Raw genomic sequence first — 24759 nt, forward strand, 5'->3', positions numbered from 1 at the left:
CATACAAAAGTGAAAAAAAAATTTGGTCTTTCAGCGCTGCTACTTTCACATTGAACTCACTACAAGGAACACGTACACACCCTAAAGTATTATCACTTATTTTTGTTACACCCTGTATATTAACTTTATGGTTTTTAGTCAAATTTTCAGAATAGACAATCAACTATTTTATTGAATGATTGATGGATTTATCAATAAATTAAAGGTCTTAGTTCATACATAATAAGATTTGCCACCATACTGCATTTTTAAAATTGACTAAAAACACATATTATACCCCAGTAGAGTTAGATTTTTTAAAAATTACTTATAGTCAGATTTTTTTTTACACCAGTATTTAGAAGAGGTCACAAATAGCTAAAATTCAAAAACTCGACCAAATTTTTAATTTTAAGCTATTCATGACCCCCCCTAAACATAGGTGCAAAAAAAAAAATTCTGACTATAATTAATTTCAGATTCCCACTAGGCTGAACTAACCTTACTGGGCTAGTAATATATACAGGATTTGGCAGGCGCAACGACGTTATGTCACATGATTCTTATGACTTAATGTAACTTCTCAAAAGAGATAAAATTAGTATTCTTTTTTAATTATTATTTGAGCTATTTGGACAATAGTCTCTATAAAATATAAATACCTAAAGCAAAATAATGTCTACAGTCAGCGTAAAGCAAGTCAAAAATACTTAAAGACTATTAAGAAATTATTCTAAAAGGTGCATAAGGTTATTATGGCAGGATTCCATTTCGAAAATTACCTGTGAATAAAAAAAAATGTAAGTGCTACCAGTGTAAAATTATTCTATGAGTGTATAGGCCGCGCAAATTACTCATCTGCCAATGCGTTGTGGACTCTGACGGTGAATTATTGTTATTAGTATACAAAATATTATGTAAGCAAGAAAAGTATGGTTCATTATTATTATAGTTTGTGCGTTCTAAAATGATATGCGTGACACATTATAATTGACAATAGTAGGGAAGTTTCCTAACAAAAATTCATAATTTAAAAATTAAAACCGACTTCCAAGGTAAAAACAATAAATTATATGAACTAAAAAGTATTAAATAATTTATTCTATCTAATAGTGCCTTTTTCCGAATTCGGCTAAAAATCAACTATTTCTGGGAGGCAATTCTCAGGATGTTCCCTTGATTACTCATGGTTCTCATCATCAGGTCACCACTTTGTGAAAATGGGACCAAATTGGAGTGAAACCTCATACAATAAAACAAAAATTTCGAAAACAAACGGCGAAGTAATCGTTGAACATACACAAATAAAAAAATAAAGAAAAATATCCACAGCCGAACATAATATAACCTCCTCCTGTTTGTTGGAAGTCGGTTAAAAATATCGAATCACTTCGTAAAGGAATTGCAATCGAAATTATCGATTTCGTACTGACATTTCAGTGGTGCCGGCGATTAAGATGGCCGCCCTTTTTTATCGGTTTGATTTCGATTCAACAGTGTCAATCTCTATTGACATAGGTTCCGTTTCATGCATGTTACATTTTTCAAATGTTTTCGTAACAATAATTTTATACTCCTATTTCACAGTTAATATTATCATTTTATATTAATAATTAATAAGTTAGCATTTAGCAACTTTTCATTTATATTCATTCGGGAAACATTTGTTTTTGTAGATGGAATATAATTTATAACATTTTGATTTTTTTCTTTTCTTGTAAAAAAAATCCGTAGCAAGGAATATGAGAACTGTCACCCATATCATCATAAAACGCACAAACTATAGTATATTATAAGCAATTAGGGGGGTATTACATTATCATTTATATATGATCATAACTATGATCATATATAGGATCCAATATATATGATCATTTGATAATATCTGTATATTACATTATCATATTTCATTGATCCAATTTACGTCATATGTGGTTTCAATAGCCAATGGAGAGCGCTAACGCTGACAGGTATTGACGTCAGGGTTACTAGATCTCAGAGAATTCGATTTGTCAAAAGACATCGTCATTTTTATTATGGCTTGTTTTTTGTTATTTCAGCAAGATTATCCAAGTATATAATTAGAAAAATAATGACATTACATTATTTGAAACATATTAACGAACAATAAATTAAAAACTCTTTTTTATATTAAATAACTGGCAACACCTATTTCTATGACCGTATTGGATCCAATCTCTCAGCAAATGTCAAAAATCTTTGATCAAGGAAGAAATGAATCATGTCTATATTACATTATCCAAGATCATTGACTCAATGATCTCGGATCGAATATATATGATAATCTAATATCCCCCTTAGACAGTAACATGTTATTGGTTGTTACTGTACATGCAGTATGACTTAGTTTCATTGAGAGATCTTAATGTTGTGCACGGCGTATATCATGATTCATGCAGTAACAATTATGAAATGTTGTGTGAGGGTGACCCTGGTGACCGTGCGAAAAAATCAAAGGTGTTAGGTGGATATACAAAAATAGATGACGCGACGTATAGTTCAAGGGTGGTTTCAAACAGATAATAAAAAGTGGAATGACTCGACAAAAAATTATAATAAGAAAAGTGAAGTGTTCCATCACTCCGCTGCAGTGTAGTTACCGCGCCTTTGAAATGTGAGCATTTTGTTTTAGAAATTCGTCATCGTCATTCTCTAAAGTGCTCTTTTATAATTTTGGACGTGGTGGTAATATGGACGTCCGCGGTAAAACGATAACATAGGGAAGTAAAATGTATGGAAATATTGAAGACGCTTTTAAATTTCCGTCGACGATAACTTTTTAACGTGCACGTTACAGGACATCACGACGTTTATAAACACTCTTCTGAACCGCACAAAACGTCCGCGGTGCGTAAAATCAAAAGGGCATTTAACGTACCCAACGTTTTATCGTGGAAGTCGGCGTCCACGATAACGTAACGCCCAGAATTATAAAAGCTCACAAACAAAATATCACATGCGATTGATGAAAGGGAAAATATTATTTTCAAATTAATTTTCGTTTTCACCAACCACCTCTTATCGTTAAGTGGGGAGTCATTTAAGTGTTTAGAGGTCATTTGGGTGTCTCGAATAGCCTTTCAAATTATGTTACATAAGTCGATGTGAATAGCACCAGGATATGTTTAGTATGTGACACATCTATTTACTTGCCTTTTTAGTTGATGTAAGATGGACAAACTACAGACCCTCTTAATACCCACACTTGTAATTTTACCAAGTATTTTAGGTCCTAAGGTCTGCGGGGCTAAAATGGTCGCTTTGAAGAATCATGATATGAATCATAATATGATTCATTTTTCTAAAATCGCAAAATGCAACTCTGCTTGCAATTCATTTATGTATTTTTGTACTGATTTGACATTTGTCAGTTTGACAGTTTTGACAATTCATTTGCTGAATTGATTGAGAGGAATTGCTAAATGTGACCATTTTAGCCCGGCTGAAGTGACAAGTATGTATAAGTTAAAATGTAATCATCATCAACATCTTTTAAGACAAAAATGCTGTTTCCTTAGCTCAGGGGTTCCCAAAGTGTGCGCCGCAGAAAGTAAAGAATGGCGCCGTGAGTAGATCCTCCATGATTATCCGAAACCACAAATATTATCATGAAAGGTGCTATTTATTTTGACTGTATCATTTTCAAATAGCTATCGCCGTGGGCTAAAAAATATTGGGAACCCTTGCCTTAGCTAGAAACTTAGGGAGTAGTTGGTGAAAACCAAATTTGGTTTTACGGTCAGTTGTTACTTGTCAGTAAAATCTAGTACTTGTTAAGGTCCTCCATTTCGGCGTCATTCGGCGTTCGCTTGTGTCCGCCGAGCTCGGCCAGGCGCGAGTGCTGCCACTGCCCGTCGCTGTTCATGTTGCGGTCCTCGCACACGCATAGGAATAGCGAGTCCACCACCATCTGAAATGCAATATCAGGGGTGCTATTCTCTTGCCTCGAATTTCGAGCGCAGGCTGTCCCTTTTGCGCGCATGCTGTGTCTCTAGTGTCAGGCGGCAGCCTGAGATCGAAGCGACAATCAAGGTATAAATAAGGAACTCGGAACACAGGTTGGAAAACACTGTTATAGACTAAGCAGTGGTACTCAAACTTTTTTATATGGGCCAAGAACACGTTTTGGTCCTGATGTCGCGGGCCGCAACCATTAGGGTTAAAAAATAACGTTTTTCAAAATTATTGATTTAAAAGTGTAAAAATTTTCACGACTATTACGACGACTTTGCACTATTCTTCAAGTAGGTGTGAATTTCAAAATGGTTTAACTTCACGCGGGCCACTGTTAAAGACTCCTTGTAGAGGATCTATTAAGCCGTAATTTTATTACCTAATTTTTTTAAATCTATTTTTAAAGGGGTTTGATCATTTAGTGATTAAGTCTTATAACCTATTTATAACTTAAAATATATATCAAAATATTGGAATGCCAACCTCATACAGTGACAGTATACAGTGGGCAATGAAGAACGAGAAGATACATATCACTAATGTGGGTACAGCGAAGAAGTGGAGATTGGAGTTTCTCTTGAGCAGTATGAGGCCGATGCTGCCAGTCACAGCTGTCACTATACACTTGCCGAGAAACAGTATGAAATCTCCCACACTGTTGATGGTAGCTACTTGTAACGCATTGTTCACTATAGTACTGAATGCCTGAAAATAGTTTCATGTTGTTAATTGAAGTATGAGTGCCCTATCAGAGAACATTTGGCCTATGTAATTTGGTCGAGTAATGTCAAGTTCGTGCCTACAGATAACTTACATTAACTTGACATTACCCGACCACATAATATAGATCCTTCATCTGCTTATAAATAATTTTCTACATGCACATTATGACGAAGCTCAAAGGGACGTGCCGCTTTTTCCACACATGTTTAATGTACGCTCACTCGCGCTGCGCTTGTCATAATGTGTGCGTATCTAAAGAGTTAAGACTTAAGAATGTAAAAGCGTATATAAATTATTATAAACATAAAATAATACCTTAGCAGCCGCCTTGCAAAAGTGCACTCGCTCAATAGTGATAATTGTGTACGCATTGTGATTGAGGTAACGTATGAACTTCTCCAGGCAGTAGAAGCAACATATGCCGCATTTGAGGCCGCACTTCGCACAATCAGAGCCTTTCTCCGCCCGCGCTGATAATCTGAAAAAGACCGATATTAGTGTCTGTTCGTCTTAACCGTTTAAGCGTGACGCTGAACCAATTATGATAAAATTTGACATGGTAATACTTTGAGTCGCGGGAAAGGGCACAGGATGGATTTATTCCAATAAATATACGGTTACTGCACGGTAAACGAATTTCGAAAAAACGAAATTGCGGAAAACATTTAATACGTAATATTTCCATCCTAAGCTTATGTTTTGTGTAAAAATATTATACTCGTAGTATGTGTAATGTGACTTACAAGACAATATCATTGCTATGACTTACTTCGCGTGTAAGTAGGTCAGGATGAGACGTGGTATCTTGAACAGCGTAATCAGGAACGAGCCTTTGGCTACGGAACCCAAATGGTACTTTAGTAGTTTGCCGATTGAGTACATCACTGGTGATGGATGTGAATTTGGCCCTCTGAAAAAGAATTGTCAAAATACAACATTGCATCGTTAAGTATCAAACACAGTACAAAGTCTTGTATGTAGTGTACATACTGACAATAATAATGTTTAACATTTAAACGGATTATATTTCAAATTGAAAAAGCATGAAGCAGTGAGTACTATTTGGTATTCTGTCTGTCTGTAACAGCTTATCTACTCTTTAACCGCTGAACCGATTTTGATGAAATTTTGTGTAAAGATACTTTGTTACTGGGGACATAGGATAGTTAAGTTAAACTCAATATCGCATTGCTAGCAAACTTGTTAATCTCTCACCTGAAGTACCAATGCGAGACAGCCCCAGCTATGGTCATCTGTTGGCATCCAAGTATGAACTCGCTGCCCCATATCAGAGAGATGAGGCACATCCACCACATACTCTTCACCCACACCGGGTCGAACTCAATACGCTCCAAAAAGTGTTCTAAAATCAAAAAATACAAATAGAGAACATTTTTTTTATTCAACCACAAATAGCAAGCGATTCTTATTCGTACGTAAAAGGAACATACTCATTTCTATGAGTATGTTCCTTTTACGCACGCACAACTTTTTATAAAATAGTTCCGAGAATATGAAAGGGCAATGCGCAGTGGTCGATTTTTATCAGATCTAGGGTGCTTGCGCTAGAATACACAACACACACGCTTTAGTGTAAATCGCGATCAAAAGGTGATACGTTATTGGCAGCAATTATATTATTACGTTCTTGTAGTAGCTGACTGCTGATGAAAGTAAATTGCTATTCAAATGTCACTTACTTTGAGATAAAGTATATTTATAACTAGGTAGGGCTAAATCAATGGATGTTTCATATTGTGTTTTTTAAGTTTAGTTTTATGTTGTACAAATAAAGTATTTTCTATTATATTCTATTTTATCCAGATACAAATTATACATCATATATATACTTAATATTATAATTCTACAGAGTTTGTTTGTTTGTTTGAACGCGCTAATCTCAGGAAGTACTGGTCCGATTTGAAAAATTCTTTTATTGTTAGATAGCCTATTTATCGAGGAAGGCTATAGGCTATATTTTATCACGCTAATATTAATAGGAGCGAAGAAATAGAGGAAAATGTGGAAAAAACGGGGAAATTATATGAAAGGGCTTATTTGAACGCGCTAATCTCAGGAACGACTAATCCGATTTGAAAAATTCTTTCAGTGTTAAATAGCCCATTTATCGAGGAAGGCTATAGGTTATATTTTATCACGCTAAGTCTAATAGAAGCGAAGAAATAGAGGAAATTGTGGAAAAAACGGGGGAAATCATATGAAAGGGCTTATTTGAACGCGCTAATCTCAGAAACTACTGGTCCGATTTGAAAAATTCTTTAAATGTTAGATAGCTCATTTATTGAGGAAGGCCATAGGCTATTTTTTTATCATGCTGAGACTAATAAAAGCGAAGAAATAGAGGAAAATGTAGAAAAATCGGGGGAAATTATATGAAAGGGCTTATTTGAACGCGCTAATCTCAGGAACTACTGATCAGAATTGAAAAATTCTTTCATTGTAAGATAACCCATTTATCGAGAAAGGCTATAAGTTATATTTTATTTCGCTAGAACTAATAAAACCGAAGAAATAGAGGAAAATGTGGAAAAAAAGGGGGAAATTATATGAAAGGGCTTATTTGATCGCGCTAATCTCAGGAACTACTGATCGGATTTGAAAAATTCTTTCAGTGTTAGGTAGCCCATTTATTGAGGAAGGCAATAGGCTATATTTTATCACGCTAAGACTAAAAGGAGCGAAGAAATAGAGGAAAATGTGGAAAAAACGGGGGAAATTATATGAAATTTGATGAATTATGTGAAATCTTAAGAACTACTAGAGCAATTTTTATGTTATTTGGCTAACATGAAGAATAGACCACGTGAAGGGACATAGGCTATTTTTTGCGGAACAATGTACGGTTGCGTGAAATTCCTAAATTACGCAAACGAAGCCGCGCGCGACATCTTTATGTAATAAAATTGTAGGAAATTCAATTCTGTACATTGAATATTTTTGTACAATAAATAATACTTGGGATGTGTCATGTGATCTACTATGCTAACGCGGACGAAGTCGCGGGCAACAGCTAGTTTTGTAATAAAAACTTATAAACGAGTTTGCCACATCTATTAATCCAATTTCAAGTAATTAGGCTAAAAGCTTTGCTAGTTTATTTTAATATATTAAGTTCAAAGACTGTATAAATGTGACACAGTAAATTTGTCATATCATGGTCCATGAGTCAGCAACCATCTCTAAATAGTATAAAACAAAGTCGCTTTCCGCTGTCTGTATGTATGTATGTATGCTTAGATCTTTAAAACTACTCAACGGATTTTGATGCGGTTTTTTTTAATAGATTGAGTGTTTCAAGAGGAAGGTTTATATGTATAACATATGCATAATATGGTAGAGAAACACTGATAATTTTAGAGGTTTCTAATGTTATGTCGTAAATAAATTCATTTTTTTGCGTTTATATTGCAAACGCTGGCTAAACCCTACGAGATAGATCAAAATAATGTACTACAGTATTGTACGCCTTAATAAGGTAAACAAAAAAGTCCGCGATGGTATATGTCTATTTCTTAGGGATAACTCACAATAGCCATTTTTGTTCTTTACTTTTTACGAAAAATAATGGCTTATTTACGAAGCGATTTTAACAATTTACAACATTAACCCTTATCCAAATAAACATATTTGGAAGCTAAGACATTAAATGTAGATTATAATTGTCTTTTACACTATACAATTTCAATCAATACTTTAGAAGTTTTCAAACGTATAAACTTACGCGGAATCAAAAAATATGTCGCGCGGCGGCGGCCGAGGGACATAGCGGTTACGGCGGAACCGGCCGGGGGCTCTCATAAGCTTCGGGCTTATGTTATTGTAGTAGATAGTGTATTTCGTCATTGTGTGGTTGTGCAGACGGTAACGCAGAGGAGCAACCACAGCGCTTTCTTTCAGATATTCATTGTTTCTGGTTCTTTGGTTTCTGAATTGTCGATAAAAATATATTTGACTTGGTTAGAAAAACGGACTTTTGTTTTTGCTTTGCGATTGGGTTATTTGTTGCTTTGTGGGTATTACTATACGATCATGCCTGGAAGACGTCGTCGTTCGAACATAGGTCGTAGTATAGTGAATTCCAAAAGAGCACGTTCAGTAAGAGATGAAGAATCGTCAACGGAACGTGAGACTCGCCTCAGCCAGAATAGTGATAGAAATCGGATACAGAGAGAAAGAGAATCGTCTGTAGAGCGTGAGGCTCGCCTCAGTCGGAAAAATGATAGAATTCGGATACAGAGAGAAAGAGAATCGTCTGTAGAGCATGAGGCTCGCCTCAGTCGGAAAAATGATAGAATTCGGATACAGAGAGAAAGAGAATCGTCTGTAGAGCGTGAGGCTCGCCTCAGCCAGAATAGTGATAGAAATCGAATACAGAGAGAAAGAGAATCGTCTGTAGAGCGTGAGGCTCGCCTCAGCCAGAATAGTGATAGAAATCGAATACAGAGAGAAAGAGAATCACCTGTAGAGCGTGAGGCTCGCCTCAGCCAGGATAGGGATAGGCATCGAATACAGAGGGCAAGAAAATCATCCGCACAGACACATAGCAACACCGAACAAAACGAACAACCAAACAGCCACAGACCCGAGAGAGTAACTAATTCATGGGTAAATAAAGAAAATTCTGCCAATTTTTGCGAAACTTTTATCGTTTACACAGCACAATAGGAAAAATCACCCGATTTTGAAACATTCTTCATTGGTGCTCCGCTTCTATTGGTCTTAGCGTGATAATATATTATAGGCTACATCCTACTAATATTATAAAGGCGAAAGTTTGTTTGGATATATGGATGTGTGGATGTATGGATGTTTGTTACTCTTTCACGCAAAAACTACTGAACGGATTTTAATGAAACTTTACAATAATATAGCTTATACATCAGAATAACACATAGGCTACAATTTTAACCGACTTTCAACATGGGGGAGGTGTTATGTTCGTTTTCTTATATTCAACGATTACTCCGCCGTATGTTACCCGATTTTTATATTCACAAAAAAGGTGATCTGATGAAGGATCCATAAGTAATCGAGGGAACTCCTCAAAACTTATAGGGAAACGTGTGGTGACTTCGGTTTCGTGAGAAGTATTCTAAGCATATGCTACCAACAAGTAAGATTTTGCACCGAGATATACCTGGTATACCGTGGTTCGGAAGGTGCTGAGAGAACTCCTGATTCTTTATAGATACAAGTTTGGGAGTTTCGGCGTTGTTTTAAGAACAGGAACCATATGCTACTATGCAAATTACATTCATCATCATCATCATCATCATCACTACCATATTATACCATTTCATAGTCTTTTAGATCGAGACTCGAGTTTGTCAAGCGATAATTAAAAAAAAATCTTTATTTTATTTCTAAAAATAGTTTGACGACCTCTGTGGCTCAGTGGTGAGCGCGTTGGTAGCTCAAGCCGGAGGTTGCGGGTTCAAATCCCGCCGACGGAACAAAAAGTTTTCAAAGTTCCTGGGTCATGGATGTGTATTAAATATGTGTATCATATAATTAAAATCTTAAATATATGTATAGTATAAAAGTATTAAATATATTTCCGTTGTCTGGTACCTGTAACACAAGTCCATCAGGTACTTACCACGGGGCCAGACTGACGTGGTGTGAAGCGTCCATAGATAAAAAAAATCTATACCTCCCTAATATAATAACATTGAAGAGTATGTTTGCTTGGACGCGTCAATCTCAGGAACTACAGGTCCGATTTAAAAACTTATCTCAGTGTTAGATTGATCATTTATCGAGTAAGACTATAGGCTATATTATATAATATATTATCACGCTAAGACTAATACGACCGAAGAAACTCAGGAAAATGCGGGAAAAACGGGGAAAATATTTTTTATGGGAAAATGTACGGTTTCTGTAAAATTCCTAATTTACGCGGGCGAAGCCGCGCGGGACATCTAGTAATATTATAATTATATATACATTTAATTATTGTACTTACTTTGTGTTGCATTTTGTGTTTGGATGCCGTTATTATTAGGAAGAGTGCCATTTATAATAAAATTCGTCTTATACGGTATACCAGGATAATTAGCTGTAGCTAAACATACCTAAAAACAGATTCTGATGAGAAATAAGAACAATGGAATATTTAGATTAAAATCTAAAATATGTTATGGTAAAAATTATAATCTTGAAAATATTTTGTGTAGTCAAAGTTATACACCAGGGGTCGGCAAGTAATTTTTGGTGGGGTCCGGATACTGTGGGAAAATTTTTACGAGGTCCAGAAAAATAAAATACACTTGTCCTGTGTCGCTTAAAAATATTATTTTAATTAATAAAAGTATATTTATACATATATACCTTATCTACGTATTAATTGATATTTGGTATACAATACTGTATATGAATATTTCGCGGTCCGAGATTCGACCTTTCGGCATTCGCGGTTCGCCTGTTGCCTACCGCTGTTATACACAACCAACAACCAGGGTTGCCAGATTGGGCGACAAGTAGCCAATTGGGCTATTTTGCGGTCCCCGGCGGCTACAAAAAATTTGGAATGGCGACTTATCGCCTGTTGGGCGACACGGTTTTTTACTTATCGCCTATTGGGCTACTGCCTACTATTGTATTTTCGTGAACGCGGCCATAATATCAACGAACGCAGCGATGCGTTGTCTATGCGCGGCCACTTCCACTCATAATCTGTGGTTCGCCGCGTGGGTGGCTGACGGCTGTTGAATATCATTCTGTTCAGGAGCAGAGAGAAGCAGTAGATATCATAGATAATACATATTATATATACTGAGTAGATACTAGATATGTTGGATCGTAATTTGCTCGACACCATCCAACTTTTTGCAGCAGATGACGATTAATATGCATAAAAGATTTTTTATTTGTAAATACATAATTTTAAAATAAATACATAATATGAATTATAGATTTTCATTGCTAAATATCACTTTTATAGTTGAAAAAAAAAACGCCAAAAATAAAAATAACTGGTTACCACTAATACAAATTTACAAGTAAGTATCCAATTAAACCAATAATCTTATGTTATATACATATACGCTTCTTGAATTAAACGAAGCAAGTCACCTTAAAACATTGATTAAATTACATGTAAATGTCGTAGGATGATTTGATAAATCCGTGTTTTCGCGAAATCCCTAGAATTTTCGCGAAAATTCTAGGGATTTCGCGAAAACACGGATTTATCAAATCATCCTACGACATAAATACATAACTCTAATGTAATAGAACAGTAGCATGCAGCATGATAATAATATTATTCATACGTTTTATTGACATTACGTTTAATTACCGTGTTTTTTTTTTATTGGGCTACTTTGGGCTATCTTTTTATCGCGAAGTGGCGATTTGACCGGTCTTTGATCTGGCAACCCTGCCAACAACTAGGTTATTTTATACTTCCTACCTTTGCTAGCCGTAACTTGTATGTTATGAGTTATGTTAGTGACCATTTCCAGAAGATATTATATTAGTGTAAACAAGTTACAACAACATATTATGAGTAAATAATGATCTATAGTAATATTTAAAATGCGGTAATATAATATTATACATTACAGTATTACAGTACAATATTAATGTAATTGCCTATTATGAAATAAATTAATGTTATAATATACCTATATATAGATAGCCTGATAAGACTTCTAGCGCGGATTATACTGCCATTTGTTATACTTTTATTACTTATAAAAATTGTGTTTGACCGTCAAGACCACATTCTGGCCAAATATTTAATTGTAATTTTTGTTTTCCATTGCCGAGTGACAATATGTAGGTCGTAGTTATTTTACATTGTACATTCTTATCTGCAACTCAGGCATTTAACGTAATGACATAACGACACGATATCGCGCACGTACATGAGATCATCGCTACGCGGGTACAGGGGATATGACTAATACAATAAATACATGTCTCCAATGAACATTAAATTTTAGAATATTTTGTAAGGCTACAAAAAAGTAGTCGGGTCAATATCTTCCATAACACTATAAATACGAAAGTGTTTGTCCGTCTATTTAAGAAAGAAATACGTAGCACCTCCATTGTGGGTATTGCAGACACAATAGATTTTCAATTGTTATACAGCAGCCGGCTGCCGCTTGGGGATTGATAGGTTAATGCTACATAAATTAAATAAAGTGGTTCGGCACAAACCTATCTTTTCCCTAAGTAAGGGGTTCCCAAACTGAGCACCGCAGCGCCCTGATGCCCCGTGGAAGGGCAAAAGGGGCGCCGTGAGTCGAAATCATTATCCGACGACCACAAATGTTATAAAATAAAATTATATTATGAATTATACAAAGCAGGATTAAATATTTATTATTATTTACCTGCTTAACCTAACTATAATAATCATTGATGGTACTGTTCAACATGAAAAAAATGTTTATGTATCTTTTTGTAATATCTAGGTAAAGAACCATGATAAAATATTGAACTTGTAACTGTACCGCAGGCTAAAAAAGATTGGGAACCCCTGCCCTAAGTAGTAACAGAAACAACCTGTTCTGCTATTAGTTTTAGGTTATCATCTTAGCATCATGAAAAATAAGTACTTACCACAACTGTAGACCAAAATGCAAAGAAAATCACCAGGAAGAAGAATGTGATAATAGGTTGTAGAAAGAGAGCCGGTATTGAGCCTAAACAATGAGCTGTTTCCTTAAATAGTGCAGCCAAAAATGACACACGACTTCTCATCACAAATACCAACAGCAATAAAATAATCTGTAATAGTATATTTGTATTAACAACCTTCTGCGCACAATTATATTCCACAGAATATGTATGGTAAAGATATTATAAGCTCACCGTTATGATTGTAGCAATAATTGAGTACCACAAAAATGCCTTTTCATTTTTCAATGATTCCTGAAAATTGTAATGTGATTTAATAATAAGTTCATTCTGCATCTATCTATTTTATTCTATTTTATTTGTGAGAAAGAAATACATTTAGAGACCTTCGATCATTAAAAATTTCAAAATAAATACTTACAGCTAAAAATATTGTTGTGTCGGTAAAATCTTTCTGCTTTGTCCTCAACTCATAATATGTATACCATAGCAGGCCTGTACCAACTACACTCGCTATTGATACTACTATCATGAATATCCATGATACTAGTGAAGCCAGCAGATGTAATATTGAAACCATTATCAAGGAAAAAACTAGAAATAGTACACAATTTAAAAACATTATTTCAAATTCAAAAATTAACAACAAGAACCACAATTTACTTCTCAAACTAAAACTACTCTTGTAGAGATATACTTACTAAAGGCTATAATAACACATATAATCATTTCTTTCCAAGAAGAGTATAAATCTGATAGCATTTGTTCAACAGTATCCCAACTGTTCAGCAGATTGTAGAAGTCTTTGAACACTTTTTGAGTGACATCCTTAGCTGATCTTGGAAAGCATCTATTTAAAAGTGGAAAGGACTCGTATACTGGTATAGTGGGACATGGTCCATAAGAACCATGCAAGTCTTTAGTATTATACACACTGTTCAGATTAGTTTCATAAGTACATAAGTTGGAGCCAGTCTCCTTGTAGAAATTCTGTAGGTCCGACAAGGTTTCCATGTTCTTGTTGGGACACTGCTTCACGCATATTTTGAGAGATCTTCTTAGTTCTTTCACATCCATAAAGAAAAGGTAAGATTTGTCCACAGTACTTATTCCAGATGATGGATGCTCAATCAATTTTTTATTGCTCTTGACTCCACAGGTATTACCGAAAGAATCGAATCCATTTATAAGGCGTTGAGGATTTCCATACATGAATGATATTATTGCAACAATGAGCTGAAAAAAAATTAAACTTAGAAATTTTTAACCAAATTAAATGTAACCAAACTATAATAATATAACTAAGGTGAAAGGATAATCATACCATTAAAATCCAAAAAATTATGTACAGAACTAGCCATAAAACATCTGTACATCCTTTTCGAGGGGTTTCATTTTGTGGAGAAATTTCACTCTGCGTGCAGCCCATTTTTTATATTTGGTATGCTTTACGTTTATAATTGTTAGAAATGTGACATTATTCTGTAACAAAAGCTCGGGGTTATTAAAAATAAAGTACTAATTCTAGAAAAACACTGCACTACTGAATCAAAATAAATGATTTGTTTACTGAAAATTGATGATCAGAAATACTTTAGGTAGTCCACAGAATACAAATGACTTTTCCCAACCTTTAATCACTCGACAGTCGACACTGGCAATAGTTTTAGTCGTCATAATTTAAAAAAAAAAAAAGGAGGCGTAGATTACTTAACAGATAACAGATGAAACTTGATAAATGACAGTAGTATCCCTAAGTAGTCTGTGATGACAGTATACAAATCCTATAAGCCACTCTGACATTGGCAACTAACCGAGGCGGCCATTTTTAAAAGAAGAAGAAGAATATAAAGTTACCGAGTTTTACTTTTAGGTTAAAATTTCATATATCCGTAAACTAATTTTAGTAAAATGTTTAATAATTTGCTTTCTGTTAATAAAATAGTACACAATTTAAACTTTGTTCGATTTATAAATAATAATGTTACAAGTATCACTAAAATCCATAGGGAGATTTATACCAGGATGTATCCAACAAAAGTGGTATTATCTAATGGTGCCTCCATAAACATAAGGTATCATGAGCCAAGGAAAATAATAAGAGTACGTACTATGCTATATTCACAACATTTTCTTTCATAATGCACCATGTAAATACACTTCACATTTGAGGTACCGTAAATAGCATAGAAGACCTTTATAAAGTTTGTATTTATAAGAATATTTTTATCTTTAACCTAGTCATAGAAATGTATAGAATTAGGTGCAGTTATAGTTAGTAACATTTGTTAATTTGTTTATAAATTAATATTAAACTTAATGCAATCAATTATTATTTATTTTTAGCTGCCTTTGAATATGAGTCTTCTGTCTGAAGAGGAAAGAAAGCTTCGTCTAGAAAAACGAAAGCCTAAAAGAAAAATTAAAGTGTCTGACACTTTGGAGGATAATTTCAACGCAAAGAAATATTTAAAGTATATTAAAAAATAGTTTAACTTGTATTAAATACAAGTTAAACTATTTTTTAATAATAAATTTTATGATGTAGCATAATTTAGTGATTAAATAAAAAAATACTATAACATTAAACACTTGAGTATTAAAATGAAAAATATATATATAAATAGTTATAATTAAGAAATATGCTATACTAGCTATGCCTCATATGTACTTATTTATTTTTTTGGAAGAAATCTGTCTTCACACCTAAATTGATTGTGTTGAAATTAGTAGGCGTAGCCAGGATTCTATATAGGAGGGAAAGGTGATGTAAAAAGTAAGTAGGGAGATTGAATGCCTTTCCTCTCACCCTGCAACTCCGCTCCATGTTTAGGTATGAAACTCGTGAGCATTACATTCAAAGATTCAAAGATTTTATTTGCAAACTAATAAGCGATTATAGGGGGGAGAGCAGCTGCCCCCCCTGCCCGTACCTCGCTACGTCCATGGAGATACTTTGTGTGCCAGGAAACTGGAAAGGACATAGGATACTTTTCATCAACACATTCAAGGCGCAACATAGTTGTGGGCAACAACAAGTAGTATATTATAAATTATAATATACTTGTGGTATATGCGTGGCTGCCACAAAGGAAGATATACCGACGTCCCGAGCGTCACGAGTTTCCCCATACAAAAGTAAAAAAAAATTTGGTCTTTCAGCGCTGCTACTTTCACAGTGAACTCTCTACAAGGAACACGTACACACCCTAAAGTATTATCACTTATTTTTGTTACACACTGTATACGACAGCTGAGATGTATCACATGGGCTCCGGCCTGACCGAGAATAACACCTCGCTCGGTCGGAAGATCTTCCTTTGTGGCAGCCACGTATTATTCCCACATTGGTGACCCTCGACAGAACACGCCTCCTTCATCATCATCACTCCCCCCAAGGAACACTCTCTACAAGGAACACCTACACACCCTAAAGTATTATCACTTATTTTTGTTACAACCTGTATATACCGACGCGCTCAGAAAACTTCGATAGCGCGATGCAGGAATGTTAGGCGAATTGTGGGTACCGCCACATACTTAATGACTTGTAGGTGGATCTTTAATCCACACAGTCTGCAGGGTAGGTTCCGTCTCAACTCCCAAGTCCCAATTCCCAACACCCAGCCTCAGAGTCTACTAATAAGGTTTTGTCAAACGTGAATTCTGAAGTAGGTATAGGTACACTATACAGTATATTTATTACTACTTTAGATAATATGTTTGTCTATCTGTCTGTTACATTTACTCACTCAAACCGCTAAAATGATTATCCCGAAAAAATGTACAGTTCCCGCGCGATAAATAATTTTGGCGCACAGCGCAACAGAGTTGCGGACATCATTTATAGGCTCTAATAACTACAGTTATCCCAATCCCCCTTTGCCGCACCAACCTGTACGGTATACCATAGACAAAGTATTATAGTCTATACTACCTCAATGCGGTATACCGTACCCTACACCGTACGGTCTAATAATATTATCTTGCTTCACTGTTCCAAGTTCCATGAGGTCCTAGATATACTTCATACTTGATACTCCATGCCGCCGTCACGTCCACCGAATGCCGATGCGCTTGCCGCTTTTTTGGTTCTCAGAGGAAAAAAATAGACTTGTCAGTTCACACTTCTGACAGCTGACTTGTCAATCCGCCATATTTTAGAATCTGTCATACGACACAGCATATTTATGAAAAAGTTCTTGTAACTTTGGTATGAAATTTGTTTTTAATTGTTTGATATATAATTAATTATCTTTAATTTTTAAGAAAACATTGTCTTGGTAATTATTGTGAGGTTTTAATTCATTGTTTCAGAATTTAAAATGAGTAGTGTACACGCCTAACCTTGTCAACTTACGTAAGGTAATCTAACGCAAAAATGGGAAACACAGTGACTGCAGAATCTCTCCATCCCCAAGTAACCGGTAATAATGAGAACCCACCACCTGAGTGTCCGATGCATAATAAAAATGCCCAAAAGGAAGAGGTTAAGAAACCACCCTCCGAATGTCCAGTCAGTGATAACAACATTAATCCTTATAACATGGTATGTAGTGTTTTGATTTTTAACTGCTTATTTCTCGGAATAAAGTATTCGATTGTCCGGGACTTAATATACAATAAATAAATTTCATGAAAATTGGTTCAACAGTTTGAGTAAACAGACAGAAAAACTTTCGCATTTATGATAATTGATAATAGTAATATAAAATTATTGCTTTTACCGAAACTTGGTTAAATGCTAACATTTCTAGTCAAGAAATCTTTGATAGTAGGTATATAGTAGTAAAGACAGACAATGTACCAATAGAATAAAAAAAAGATGGAGGTGGTGTTTTGCTTGCAATGGATAAGGAAATCCCTTCAGTTCGTGTATAAAAATGGGAAACTGATGATGAAAATCTGTGGATAAAAGTTGAATTAACAGTAGGCAAAACTATTAAAAAAATAGCGATTTGCATAGTATATTTACCACCACCAGTTAAATTAGAAACATTAACTCGGTTCTTAAATAGTATAGAAAAGGTAATCAAACAGATGACATCATAATTCTTGGTGACTTTAATCTGTCTTTCATAAACTGGTCTAAAAGTGCTGTCAACCAAAACATCATGATCCCATCTAATTATAGTTCACCTCTAGGACAGAACTTTGTTGACTTTATTTCAGCTAATAACTTACACCAAATTAATAGTAAGTATAAGCAATAGTGATATGAAATTTTTAGATTTAATACTATGTAATGTTCTTAACGCAATAATTGTATATAGACCCTTAGGCGATCTGCGTAAAATTTATAAAAACCATCCAAACCTATTACTAAGTGTTAATTATAATAATCAGATTAGTTCATATCTCCGTCCAAAGACTAATGTAAAGCTTAATTACCGTAAAGCTGACTATAGTTTAATATCACGTGATCTCAATAATGTTAACTGGTATAATATGCTATCAAAATGTAACTGTGTTGACGATACTGTTACTGAACTGTATAAGGTGATAAAAGAAGTCATCGAAGATCATATTCCCAAGCATAAGGTTAAAAGTAATAGGACACCCGTTTGGTTTAGCAGTAATCTGTGCAAGCTTTTAGCTGAGAAAGATGAACTCCGTAAGAGATTTCTTAAATATGGTAACCCCCGAGACAAAATTGAATTCGATCTACTACGCTCTAGATGTCATAAATTATATAATAAATGCTATTCGGAATACATAAATAAAATTGAATCCCAGATACCGAGTAATCCAAAGGCTTTTTGGAGCTTTATAAAAAATAAACGTGGTGGTCATTCGACAATACCTGCAGAAATGCATTTAAATACTGTAGTAGCTAAGTCTGGCGAAAATATTGTAGAATTATTTGCTCAACATTTTTGCTCGGTATTCAATAAAGATGTATCACCTAACACAACAATGGATACATCTGGCACTATCTCATATAAAACTATGTCAACCATTAAATTAACTGAAAGTGAAGTTTTGGCCACCATTAAAAAACCGACCATCTAAAAGGAGCAGGACCAGACTCAATCCCTCCACTATTTGTCAAACGCTGCGGGAAAGGCTTAGCTCAACCTCTCACCATGATATTTAATCGCTCACTAGAAGAAGGTAAATTTCCCCAAGAATGGAAAAAGGCCCGAATTGTACCTGTTTATAAGAAGGGGAATCAATCAGATGTATGCAACTACAGGCCTATTTCCATACTTTCTTGTTTTTCAAAATTATTTGAAGCTGCAATACTTCCAACAATCACTTCTTTCACTGAGCCTAATTTAACAGATCATCAACATGGTTTTCGAAACGGACGTTCCACTGTAACTAATCTTGTGCCATTTGTTTCCGATTTATGTGAGCGTGTAGATAATGGTGAAGAAATTGATGCGATATATACTGATTTTAGCAGCGCGTTTGACAAGGTGAATCATCGTCAGCTAATACAAAAACTCAGGAATTTTGGCTTTACGGGTTCTCTCTTGGATTGGTTTAAATCATATCTCCCGAATCGACCGCAAAATGTCGTTGTGAATGGTTTTGTGTCGCGTACGTATTGCGCAGATTCAGGCGTTCCACAAGGTTCCCATTTGGGTCCAAAGCTATTTTTACTATTTATTAATGATATTACATCCCGAATAAAATACTGTCTGAAATCTTTATATGCAGATGACTTGAAAATATATAAAATTATAAAAAATAGTAGTGACGTTGCTCAAGTCCAAAAAGATCTAAACGAAATAAAATCTTGGTGTGAGGGCATTTTCAAAAAAACGTGTACCCTTGCAAAAATATGTCTATATTTTTTAAGGTCATTTATTTACCTTTATTTGAATGTCATATACAAGGACAAATATTGAACTAATGGAATAAGTTAAAAAGAACGCTGAAAACGTTATATTATTCTGATATTATTGAAACAAAATCGAATTTTCGACGAAACATGTTCCGTTGTGCGACTAAATGTAAAATATAATTTAATACAAAAAAATACAGCAATAAATGGATTTCTTCGTTAATTTAATCTAGTGAAATGCATATTTAATTGTTTATTAAAAAAAAAATTTATAATTTCAAGGATCAACAAGAGTAGCAATTATTTTTAATCCATAGTGTGACTATGTGACCTACCCACTAGGTTATTTTTCATTTTTTTACATGAGTAAGTAATATTTAACATATATAAAGAAGTTTTTATAACACAAAAACCTTTAATTTAAACATTTTTATTGTTACACTACTTATAAAAGTAAAAAATTCTTTGATTTCATAGATTTAACTTCATTAATTAGAGGGACGAACAACTCATAATCATAAAGATGTGTTCACATGTCTACGAATTCCTAAGTTATTAATGACATCGGATTATATGCACGATCAAAGTGCCGAAATATCCATGCAAATATGCACGAAAAATGGTCGAAATATGCACAAAATATGCACAATCTAAAGTCGCTTAATATTAAAATTTATTATTTTTTTGAAGACTTTTCCGGTAGTGACATTAATAAAAGCGCCAATTTTTATAATTACATAAAGTCCAGGATTTTTAATTTCTTGAAATAAAGACTTTTTATTTATTTATTATACGCCAATAATAATTTCCTACCAACATTTTCCGATTGCAATCTTAATGCCCATGGAAGTTAAACTACCGAAATATGCACTATCAACGAAAAATTGCCAAAATATGCACTATCGCCTAAAAAGTGACATTATATGCATTTGCATATGCAAGTATGCAAATGCATATAATCTGATGTCTAGTTATTATAAATCTGCAAATATCAACGACACAAAATGATTTTCAACTTTACTGATAGAAAAGTAGTGGAAATAAAATCAAAGTTATTAAAAAAAATAAAACTTTTAGGTACTTAAATTTTAAATAGTATATTTGTTATTGTTAAGTAAAGTCGACGCCTTTATAATTTGGCTGTAGCGATATCGATTTTTCTCAGCAATGACTAAAGCTAAGAAATTAAAGTTCATTGTCAGTATTTAATCAATCAATCAAAAGTCACTTAATATTAAAATTTATAATTTTTCTTAAGACTTTTCCGGTAGTGACATTAATAAAAGCGCCAATTTTTATAATTTCATAAAATCAAAATATTTGTACGTTAATCGTACCAGTTTAAAAATCACCAATTTTCTTAATAAAATCTGTGAATTAAAAAATAATTTATTTAAAATGTGAACTAAGCCTTATGCTTTCCGCCTGTTGTGACTTGTCCGTTCCATTATATGTGACCATACGAAAAGTCACAAGTCGGAAGTCACGTAATATTACTTTCTTTTACTTTTAAAGTGTTTGTAAATAACCGATAATAGTTATCAAAATTTCATTTTTTTTACTAAATACTAAGCTAATTTTGCAACGTGTTAACAGTAAAAACAGTTGGAGAAAGTATAATAATGCTTACAAAATATGGTCACTTATCTGAACAAATAAACCGTTCCTGAAGAACCATCCAGCCTGCGTCCGCGTCTTGTAGCAGATTTTTAACTACTAAATTCAAATTGAAGTTTCTCGATGTACAATGAAATATAGTGCTATCATTTAGTGCCGAAAATATTTTTGTAGTATGTTTATAAAACTAAAAAAAACGGTCACTAAACCGAACATTCCGGCCGGGTTGTTTTTTCATGATTATAATTTTAATTAATTTGTAGTTAAATTATGTTAGATTTTTCAATAACAAGACATTCAATTGATACATTAAGTATTTAAGAATCTAACATATGTTTTTTTAAGTAACTTACTTTAAGAAAAAAAATAGTTATTAAAGATTTTGTTACAACTTCTGGGAAGGGGACAGGTGAATTTAATAGGTTTCGGTACTTAAAAATCCTTATAAATCTCATACTAAATAAAATTTTATACAAACGTGAATGTATTTTAATAAAAGAAAACTTGTTTTTGCTCCTACATTAAAATTACAAAATGTTAGTATGTAATTTTTTACAAATAATCTGTAGCGAAGTCAAGGGACAAGGTAAAAACCAGGGGTACACATTTTTTTGAAAATGCCCGTGACTCTAATAACATGATGCTCAACGTTAATAAATGCTTCCATATAAAATTTTCACGAAAAATAAAACCACTTGCTTCTGAGTATAAAATTGATGGCTCTATTGTAAAAGGGGTTGATGAAATTAAAGATCTCGGTGTAATCTTAGATAACAAATTAAAATTCATCAAACATTATGATAACATTGTAGCAAAATCCGCTCGTATGCTCGGCTTTGTTAAGAGAAACTCTAAAAATTTTAAGCAACCCAAAACTAAAATCATGTTATATAACGGACTCGTCCGTAGCCACCTTGAATATGGTAGCATAGTCTGGAGTCCATAATACGTAGTGCATTCTCAAAGGATCGAAAACATACAGCGGGCTTTTACTAGATACCTAGCTTACGGCAGTAGCGGATTTTCACATAGGCAACCATACGAGCAACGTCTGAATAAATTCGATATGGTCACCTTACGGAATAGAAGAATATTACTTGACTTGTGCTTTCTGTATAAAATTATCCACTGTAAGGTCATATGTAACAGTCTGCATGATCGTATAACCTTAAACATACCATACAAATATCCTAGAAATAAAATAACTAAGACATTTTATATTCCTCCCTGCAAAACTAATCTTGGGTTACAATCTCCGATGACTAAAATATTTGCTCAATATAATAAATAAATAAATAGTATTATTGATCTCGATGTATACCATGATAAATATTTTGACTTTACGAAAAAGTTAAGAGACTCATTTGTTTAAGTTTATATTATTTTATTTAATTAAAAATTTTGATGAATAATAATTACATAATATTATTGTTATTAATGCTATGTACACCGTAGTTGTTGTATGCATTAGATCATATAATACAAATTGTTATTTTAGTTTTAAGTAAAAAATGTATGCGATGTGGTTGTACTTTATCAATAAATGAGTATAAATAATTAATAAAAAAAAACTTACATTAGTTTGTATAATATTTTAGTTTATTTTGATGGACAATACTTTCTTTTATAATTATAATTATTATAGATGCCACCTGCTAATCAACAACCTGCACCTGATCAACCATTTCCTCTTCCAACTCAAAGACAAGTGTCAACAATACCCAGAGCCATGCCTGATGGTTCTACAGAGTTTTGGGTATATCCAAGTCAGCAGATGTTCTGGAATGCTATGCTTCGTAAGGGATGGAGATGGAATGATGATCAAATTAAACCCAAAGACATGGAAGACATTATCAGAATACACAATGCAAATAATGAGCAAGTATGTATTTTAATAAGCACTAAAAAATCAGACTAAAACTTCACAGTTAGCTAGCTTTTCCAACATGTTTTTTTTTTATATATTTTTTTTTATTTAAGGCTTGGCAAGAAGTCCTGAAGTGGGAAGCTCTACATGCAAAGGAATGTGGTCACCCAAGGCTCAAGAGTTTTGGTGGGAAAGCCTCTGATTACAGTCCAAGAGCTAAAATGCGCTCTTGGCTTGGGTAAGTCATTAATTTAGCAATATTTCAACATTATGATGGAAGCATTGAGAAAGTTCCAATAAATACACAGTAATGAGAAGTAAACAGAGAAGTTGATTTCTAGGCAGATGGCGGATCTAAGTAATTTGGTTGCGTTAAGTCAAGCCCAACCAACCAATCACAGCTAACCTTGAATTGACATAAGCAGAACAAATGACTTAGGTCCGTCAACAGCTTAGGAATCAATTTCCTCGATGGTACAATAAGTATTTGAATAAGTACAGAATGATACAAGTATCTGAGATTAATCATTATAATTATTGTTTTGCAGATATGAGCTCCCCTTTGACCGCCACGACTGGATTGTGGACAGATGTGGCAAAGATGTACGCTACATCATTGATTACTATGATGGAGGTGAAGTGGACAACAAATACCAATTTGCCTTGCTTGATGTCAGACCAGCGCTTGATTCTTTTGAAAACTGGTGGGATAGAATGAAGGTCATGTACATGAGATATCGCTATGAAATTGTGGGCGAAAAGGATGGAAGTAAATTAACCAACTGAATACAAATTTTACTTATATTCTTAGTTATTAGACATGTTAAATTAGTCCCCTTGAATTTTAAATTATTGATAATGTAACCAACTCAATGTTGTGTGGGGTTCTTCTGTCGACAGTCAGTGTCACCGCAGCAACTCTTTGTGATTGTTTTACTTAATTATTGATAAAGTATTATTGTTGACTATTAGGTTATAAAGATAACTAAATTAAAGGCAATATGTTGAAAGTTTATCCTTATTATGTAGGTCTGACCATTGTCTCATTATGTGCATTATAAATTAACCCTTCGATCGTGGAAAAACGAGACACAATAGAATTTCTATTGTGTCTCCATCACCGGTGACCGTATAGGGCTTGATGAATTAAAAAGTTAAATATAAGGTCACACTACTTTGTGTACTAACT

At 34.0% G+C, this 24759-nt stretch overlaps 3 protein-coding genes across 7 annotated transcripts; 2 read left to right on the top strand and 1 right to left on the bottom strand.

Moving 5' to 3' along the window:
• Positions 1–408: 408 nt before the first annotated feature.
• Positions 409–14945, bottom strand: LOC121731278 (choline transporter-like 1). 5 transcript variants are annotated; one of them, XM_042120647.1, is made up of 12 exons: positions 14618–14845; positions 13995–14529; positions 13715–13887; positions 13528–13587; positions 13276–13443; positions 10667–10775; positions 5893–6040; positions 5447–5587; positions 4993–5155; positions 4438–4659; positions 3771–3910; positions 409–761 (listed from the first exon to the last, which is right to left on the bottom strand). In XM_042120647.1, the coding sequence occupies exons 1-12, from the start codon at positions 14720–14722 to the stop codon at positions 758–760; spliced, it is 1968 nt and encodes a 655-aa protein (XP_041976581.1). In that variant the 5' UTR covers positions 14723–14845; the 3' UTR covers positions 409–757. The 5 variants fall into 5 exon arrangements, with proteins under 5 accessions (XP_041976581.1, XP_041976580.1, XP_041976579.1 ...); XM_042120646.1 differs by having other exon boundaries at positions 409–764; XM_042120645.1 differs by having other exon boundaries at positions 3751–3910.
• Positions 11083–15786, top strand: LOC121731286 (39S ribosomal protein L55, mitochondrial). The gene is made up of 3 exons (XM_042120655.1): positions 11083–11087; positions 15201–15396; positions 15640–15786. The coding sequence occupies exons 2-3, from the start codon at positions 15205–15207 to the stop codon at positions 15781–15783; spliced, it is 336 nt and encodes a 111-aa protein (XP_041976589.1). The 5' UTR covers positions 11083–11087; positions 15201–15204; the 3' UTR covers positions 15784–15786.
• A 1674-nt stretch (positions 15787–17460) lies between these two features.
• Positions 17461–24583, top strand: LOC121731285 (holocytochrome c-type synthase). Its single transcript, XM_042120654.1, has 5 exons — positions 17461–17506; positions 17611–17842; positions 23349–23585; positions 23684–23808; positions 24119–24583. The coding sequence occupies exons 2-5, from the start codon at positions 17675–17677 to the stop codon at positions 24354–24356; spliced, it is 768 nt and encodes a 255-aa protein (XP_041976588.1). The 5' UTR covers positions 17461–17506; positions 17611–17674; the 3' UTR covers positions 24357–24583.
• Positions 24584–24759: the final 176 nt, after the last annotated feature.

Source organism: Aricia agestis, chromosome 10 (genome assembly GCF_905147365.1).
Source record: "Aricia agestis chromosome 10, ilAriAges1.1, whole genome shotgun sequence".
NCBI classification, from domain to species: Eukaryota; Metazoa; Arthropoda; class Insecta; order Lepidoptera; family Lycaenidae; genus Aricia; species Aricia agestis.

Excerpts from the sequence above, each read along its gene's own strand:
- LOC121731278 (XM_042120646.1), bottom strand. The coding sequence starts at position 14,722 with ATGGGCTGCACGCAGAGTGAAATTTCTCCACAAAATGAAACCCCTCGA. Across the intron at positions 14,530-14,617 it reads TAATTTTTTGGATTTTAATG|CTCATTGTTGCAATAATATC; the intron begins GTATGATTATCC and ends ATTTTTTTTCAG. Across the intron at positions 10,776-13,275 it reads CATTTTGGTCTACAGTTGTG|GTATGTTTAGCTACAGCTAA; the intron begins GTAAGTACTTAT and ends ATCTGTTTTTAG.
- LOC121731285 (XM_042120654.1), top strand. The coding sequence starts at position 17,675 with ATGGGAAACACAGTGACTGCAGAATCTCTCCATCCCCAAGTAACCGGT. Across the intron at positions 17,843-23,348 it reads ACATTAATCCTTATAACATG|ATGCCACCTGCTAATCAACA; the intron begins GTATGTAGTGTT and ends TAATTATTATAG. Across the intron at positions 23,586-23,683 it reads ACAATGCAAATAATGAGCAA|GCTTGGCAAGAAGTCCTGAA; the intron begins GTATGTATTTTA and ends TTTTTATTTAAG.
- LOC121731286 (XM_042120655.1), top strand. The coding sequence starts at position 15,205 with ATGTTTAATAATTTGCTTTCTGTTAATAAAATAGTACACAATTTAAAC. Across the intron at positions 15,397-15,639 it reads AGCCAAGGAAAATAATAAGA|CTGCCTTTGAATATGAGTCT; the intron begins GTACGTACTATG and ends ATTTATTTTTAG.